Consider the following 6,625-nt stretch of genomic DNA (forward strand, 5'->3'; position numbering starts at 1 on the left):
TTTCTGCAAACTTGTTAATGTTTGTTAGTCAAGTTTAGCTTCCATCATTCACATGTATTTATTTTGCAAAAATGTAAGTAGCACGCCTGCGCTTCACATTACTGGATTCTATAGTAACAATGAGAGTTTTGATGGTTAAAGCCTCTTTTGTAATTAGAAAAACTCACAAGAGCGAGGAAGGATCCCCTCTTCAAAGTTTGCTCTGTACATGATTGGTGTCTCAAAAGACTGGTGATAGTGAATAAATCATCCTATATTCGTCATTAATTTAGGCCTACCTCATAAACGGTCTCTGAGATTTGGTTCAGTTGGATTCAGAAATTCTTTCTTCATTTCCTTGAACATTCACACCACAGTTTAATTAATTCATGCTTCATTTTCAAAAAAAATTTACACTTTTTTACTATACTAACTTTGGTTTGACATCATATTTAAATTTTCTTTTAGCTTTAAATGTTCATATTATATGTGGTTTGGTAAAATGTTAATAAATTATTGGAACTGGTCTTTGTTTGTGACTTTACGATAGACTTTTTACACATATATTACAACCAGAAATATAAGTGGGCTACCCCCTGTGACGGGAATTTTTCTTTCTATAGTGGGGCCCACATTCACAAAAAAAATCATTGAAGCCTCATGCAGTCTCATGAGGGTTGGTGATGTTCTTCCCTGCTTGCATAAACTGTCCTGTTGGTCATGATGAAACATTCCTACTCAGAAGCTATTTAATGGTTGACCATGTTGCTTTAGTGTGATTAAAAGATCCTTTAAATTTTTCACTATAATATTTTTTCCGTGTTAGTCTAATAACTATAATATGATTAAATTTGTTTTCATACATTATATAGATCATTTTATTTGGGAAAGTACGATTCTGTACAAATTTCTTATATGATTTTTTTTCTTGAAATATGTGTAAATCCCACTGTAAACCAAGGTTTAGAAGTCGCTTGCTTTCTACCTTTATTTACCGTAACATATGGAAAGCATTTTTCATTAATCGGTATGCAAATATTTACTTGCATACCAAATAAATATTTGGTATGCATGATTTACATCAGTTTGGGTAGACACTTTTTCCCAAGATTGATCTTCAAACAGCTATTTTAAAGTAAACATGTTATTTTTATTGAATTTTCTGAAAGTAATTTTATCTGCAATGTTTATTCTATTTTCTTCTTTGATTAGGGAAAATTGAAAGATTGGGAAATGATCAGAAATATCTACAAATTGTATACCTCTAATAAGAACTTTATCTCCTGAATTAGTAAGAATATTATTAGAGTAACAGATTTATCTAAGATAAGAGGATTGAAGTAATAGCAATACAAATTATTCAGAAATGAGTAGGTTTCTCTTTTCAGGAGATTTATATTGTAGTATTGTAGAGAATAGAGGCCATTTTACCTTCTTTATTTCTTAATTCTAGTGTACTTGCCATGCTGTTACTGAAATGATTAAGGTCAGTATCTGCTGGGCGATAGACACATCCAATTATTATTTTCTGATCACTTCTAACCAATATCAATGCAATAAATCTATATTCAGTGTCCATATTTGAAGTTTTAAGTATAAGGTCATCTCTCTTATTAAAGTGGTAGTTGTCTTGCACAGACAGGGACACACCAGCCATGCCTGCTCTGTGACACACTTAAACAATAAACCTGACCAGGGAAAATATTTGTTCCAAGCAGAACTAAGTCCAACAACATTTATACCAGAAGACAAAGCTCAGCTGAACACATAAAACCCACCTTTGTTCAGAATTTATCAAGATACAGGAAAATGAGTCAAGCTGTTGAAACTTTATTGCAGTTCCACTTTTATTATTCCTCTCTTAACTTTTTGATAAGCTAACAAAAAAGGTAACAAATGGTACCCCATCTATCATGACAAGAGAAATCACATGCTGTAGAGGTGTCCTTTGCAGGATTTTTTTTTCAAAATGACCTTCTTCTTCTCTTTTTTTAAACAGAAATGTATTTGTTAGTAGAAGAAATTTGCTTTTATGTTTAAATCAAAGGAAATTATTAAGTTACAGCAATATTGTTGGTCTAATCATGTGAATTTTTTCTGCTTTATTATGCCATTGTATATTTTTAAACTTTTTTCTCTACCTTTAGATGAGTCAATTTTTATTATTAATTTGAACAATCTGATTAAATCGTTTTTGTTGAGGCAATGTCCTCAGATTAAAGTTTCTCACAAAGGTTTGTCTCAGTTTTGCTCAAAAGTACACTCTTAACAGGTCATCAGTCAACTTAATTCCTAGTTGGCCATCTCTATTATTCTATTGTCAAATGCTTTTCTCCCACATCTGAGAGTGAAAGCAACACAAGCAAGAAATTAAGCAGGGGAGGACATCATAAGAGACTGCTGTGAGTCCAGTTGAACACAGGCTGCTGTCATATAGTAGAGGCAGAGCTTTCTTGGTTTTGTTCTGTGTTCCCTTCCCCCATAATTAAACAATAATTATACAATAATATGGGTTTGCAGTCCTGCTGTACAATACAAAAGTCATCATCCAGGCCTGCAGAGGAGGTGATTAGCATCTATCTTGTGTTCAGAGCTACAGCTTGGACCGGAACTAAGACATTTAACCATTTAAGGCTCAACATATGAAAAAAAGACACCGTTTTTGATTAGGAGGTTTTTATTTAGCCGTATCATAGCATAATAAAATGAAACCATTTTGGGGGGATATTTACAATTTAAAATATCAAAATTGTTAGTGTGATCTTCTGCTTTCTGGTATCCTTTAGGGGGAAGGAGATAAGCATCAGACGGTGGTCAGATTTTAAAGGATTTTTTTACGATACAGTAATGAAAAATGTCTTAAACTGTATGTTATCAAATATGTCAATTATACTTTATCAGGCTAAAATCATGCTTTTATCCATTAGCAGTGATGCAAATGTAAACACAGTGATCAATTATTCAAAGAGGGTAAAATATGATGGAAAAAAAAGTTAATATAAAGAAAAGCTATAAAATATGATAAAAAATGAAAGAATGCTCTAAATAAACATGTTAACTAAATTGATTAAACACTATAAATCCAAATGATTTCAGCTGTCTGTGCTTCCTGAATACACATAACTATTAGATAGTAAAGTGAGACATCACTTTATCTTAAATCTAATCAGCAAACCTTCAGCAGTTCTCATCACTAGACTGCACTGTAGGTTTTCAGAGCAGAATCAGCTCATTTTCTGATATCACATTTATTCATCTCAGACAAAGTAAACATTATTGAGTTTTGCCTGAGAGTCCTGGATACAGGTAGAAGTACTTTGGGAAAGTGCATCTATCTATTGTCGCCATCTGTCTTACGCTGGAACCGATGGAGGTTTCAAACTCACGCAGGACCTGTGCACACAAAAGTGGTTGAGACATTAATGAGACATAATCTTTGTTACTACATTTAATTTTCTTTTCTTTGTTAAAACTGATATTACTTTCCATTTTAGTACACTGTGTTCAACTTTTGTTGGGTGGTCTGTACGTGAAAAACTCACTTTTGTGAAAAGGTCGTAAATGTGAAGCTCAAATGAAGCAGTTAGGAAAACTTTATCAATATACTGAATGAGAAGTGATCCATCAACTTTACTTCTCCATGCAACAGTATCTGTTGGAAAAACATGAAAATGTATTAAAATTTACATCAGAATATTAATGATAATCTTATGTTACAGGTTGCAGACAATGTGATTGGTTGATATTTTACATGAACCAACCAGGTGTGCAGGAAAGAAGAGCAATGAAGTCTTTTTCTTTGTGTACTTGTTTCACACTATCCTCTACAAAGTCATCTCTGACAATAGGAGGCGGCACATCATCGGGTTGGTTTGCACTGTCACTAACAAGCACAGTTCCTTTCTCCTCTGAAACATAAAGTAGGTGAAATATTTGATCAGAAGGACAAATCCAAAACAATGAAGCTGTGATATGATGTGTCTGTAAGAGCAGAAGAGAATCACCTCCTCTGCAGGCCTGGATGATGATTATCTTTGGTTTGTTTATCAGTGCTGGGCATCTTTGTGAGCCCAGGTGTTTGTAAATGTTGTCTACGGGAAACTCATCGTCGCCATTTTTTCCTGTTTCGATACCAAGAACTGCTCCCAACTTCCCATGAGACATGATAACCACAAACACACTATCCGTCTCTTTCAGTTCAGGACGTTTAGAAAACTTGGCAATCGTCTGGTCAATTTCCTGCCAGAATATAAAAAAGCCAAAGTATCAGTTGCTTCACTTCATTCAGACACCCAGACAACACTGTTTTCTGAGATAAAAAAAAAAGTACCTTTCCTGTGAGGTTTCTATGTTTCTCCACCTCATAACCCAGACTTTTGAGCACTTTGTTCATGTTCTCTTCATCTTTTTCGGCTCCCTCTCTGTTCATCCTCGTCTCAGAAAACTTTATGTTGGTGATCATCAAGGCAACTCGCTTTTCGTAAGAAGTTTTGCTGACAGGGTAGCTCTGAAAAACAGGATTAACAGAAGGAAATGAAAAAACGGTTTCCTTCTTGTTTCATCCTATTTAAAGTAGAAAACTGATTCTAAAGTAGAAAACACTGAAGTAAAGCAAAAAGAGTACAAGGGAATATATTTTACAACAAATACATAAAAACTACATTTTCTCATTGGTTCCAATAATAACTGCAGGTAAGTCTGGCAGACAACTATATCTGTATGAATTACTTACGTCTGGGTCATCCTTCTTCTTTTCCCAGAACTCCTCTACGGTGATGGTGGCTGAGGTTGATGGTTGTGCTGCTGGTTGTGATGCTGGTTGTGCTGCTGGTTGTGCTGCTGGTTGTGCTGCTGGTTGTGATGCTGGTTGTGCTGCTGGTTGTGATGCTGGAACAACATTATTGAAAAAGCATTTAGATGGTATATTTCTAAAAAGATGCGATAATACCAATGTTAAGTTGCAGGATCTATTTTTGTCACTCACCTGACTGAGCAGGCTCAGAATAAGACAGGCCTAGATCAGAGTAAAGTGAAGGATCATTTTCTCTGATATGAAAAATCATCTTCATGCTGGCTTCAGCACCTTTCTTCCACACAATATCAATGAGCTGGCACGCCCTATCATAGGCGGTATTGTAATTTTCCAAAATATGTTCTTTCTCAGTCATATTCAGGACACCATCTGCCAGAAGGCCGTCCGACACTTGACTAACTACTGACTTGTTCACTTTTTTTACAAAGTCTTTCCTCTTAGCTTTTAGCTGTTGATCTGAAATAGAGAACATACAGAAAAAACAAAAACATTATACATAAAGGTTCAACATGTGATAAGTTCTTTTCTGCAAAGCTACTTACAATGGATAATTAAGTAGGAAGACCTGCCTTCATCTGAAGACCATTTTAACCCTTCAAGGTCCCGGTCTACTATTTTAAGAGGTAAATTTGCAGTGACTGATTATTTCTTCTAAAAAATTGTCTAAATAAACCTGCCTGAACCATCTCTACCACTTGGTTTGAGTGTGTAAAACCCAAACTGTATGTTATAACACTGCTGTTTCAAATTGTAACAATTTTACTGTTGTTACATTATTAATAAATTCTTCTTTTTAACATCTCAAACATTTATTCTGTTTATTCTTTTCTAAAACAAACAGAAAAACACAGAGAAACATGTATGTTAGTATGAACAGGCTATTAAGTTTAGGAAAAATACACAAATTCAATTTATAATGAAGTAATTGACTTAGTCGATTTACATGTGGTTTTCACTGCGGCAGAGAGGTAAAATAATTCTTGGGTTATAACACGTTTGCGAATTTTCAGCTTTTTATTCATTCAGAGGTTGCAGTTTGCAATACTGTTGACTTTATTGCTTTACAGATCAGTGTTTCTTTCTTCTGTCACACATTTTAAGATGTTGCTCAGTGTTTTGTTTTGTTTTGTTGTATTTTATATCTTGGTTGAACCCCAGGAAAAGTATAGCTAAACTTGCTTATGGGGATCCAGACAATAAAATTGCACGTCAAAACTATGAAAGCATTTTTAAGGTATGTAATATATATAATATCAATATCAAAAACTGCATTTTCCAAAGTACCACAAAGTACCACGGTACCACAAAGCTGGATACCAACACAAGAGAACATTATAATCTATGAATATTAAATTTATTGCAAGTTTTTAATCGTCAACTTGTAGATTGTTTATTTAAAAATTAAGTTTAGAAACAGACATTTTAACAGGCTAATGCATCATAAAAATCATCAACTTGTTAAGCTGATGAGCTTTTGAAATTCTGGACTCGAATTAATTACTAGACATAATTTTGAATCACTTTGATTTCATAGTGTTATTCCATGCAAATATCTGTAATTTGGTGGACTGTATCACAGGTCAGACCAGCAGTCTCCCTCTCAGAGCCACGAGAACCACCATCCTGCAGGTTTTAGTGTGTCCGTGGTACAACCCACCTAATTCAAATGAAAAGGTTCCCCAACAACTTGTAATCATCTTCTGCATCTGCATATTAATGAACCATTGATTTTGGTGAAGTGTGCTGCAGCAGAGAAACACTAAAACCTGCAGAATGTAGCTCTTAGGGACCGGAGACCCCTGGTGTAGACAGCTGTCAACATCCACCGACAGC

The 6,625-nt window shown here is 34.6% G+C and overlaps 1 protein-coding gene across 1 annotated transcript; it reads right to left on the reverse strand.

The window, feature by feature from the left end:
• Positions 1-2,773: 2,773 nt before the first annotated feature.
• LOC306760750 (caspase a-like) lies at positions 2,774-5,133 on the reverse strand. The gene is made up of 7 exons (XM_079246730.1): positions 4,964-5,133; positions 4,712-4,866; positions 4,310-4,486; positions 3,984-4,218; positions 3,741-3,887; positions 3,522-3,631; positions 2,774-3,372 (listed from the first exon to the last, which is right to left on the reverse strand). The coding sequence occupies exons 1-7, from the start codon at positions 5,046-5,048 to the stop codon at positions 3,253-3,255; spliced, it is 1,029 nt and encodes a 342-aa protein (XP_079102856.1). The 5' UTR covers positions 5,049-5,133; the 3' UTR covers positions 2,774-3,252.
• Between the last annotated feature and the right edge of the window lie 1,492 nt (positions 5,134-6,625).

This window comes from Telmatherina bonti, assembly GCF_933228915.1.
Source record: "Telmatherina bonti genome assembly, chromosome: 9".
Classification (NCBI taxonomy): domain Eukaryota; kingdom Metazoa; phylum Chordata; class Actinopteri; order Atheriniformes; family Telmatherinidae; genus Telmatherina; species Telmatherina bonti.

Excerpts from the sequence above, each read along its gene's own strand:
- LOC306760750 (XM_079246730.1), bottom strand. The coding sequence starts at position 5,048 with ATGAAGATGATTTTTCATATCAGAGAAAATGATCCTTCACTTTACTCT. Across the intron at positions 3,888-3,983 it reads CATCCAGGCCTGCAGAGGAG|AGGAGAAAGGAACTGTGCTT; the intron begins GTGATTCTCTTC and ends TTTATGTTTCAG. Across the intron at positions 3,373-3,521 it reads TTTACGACCTTTTCACAAAA|GTCCTGCGTGAGTTTGAAAC; the intron begins GTGAGTTTTTCA and ends TTGTGTGCACAG.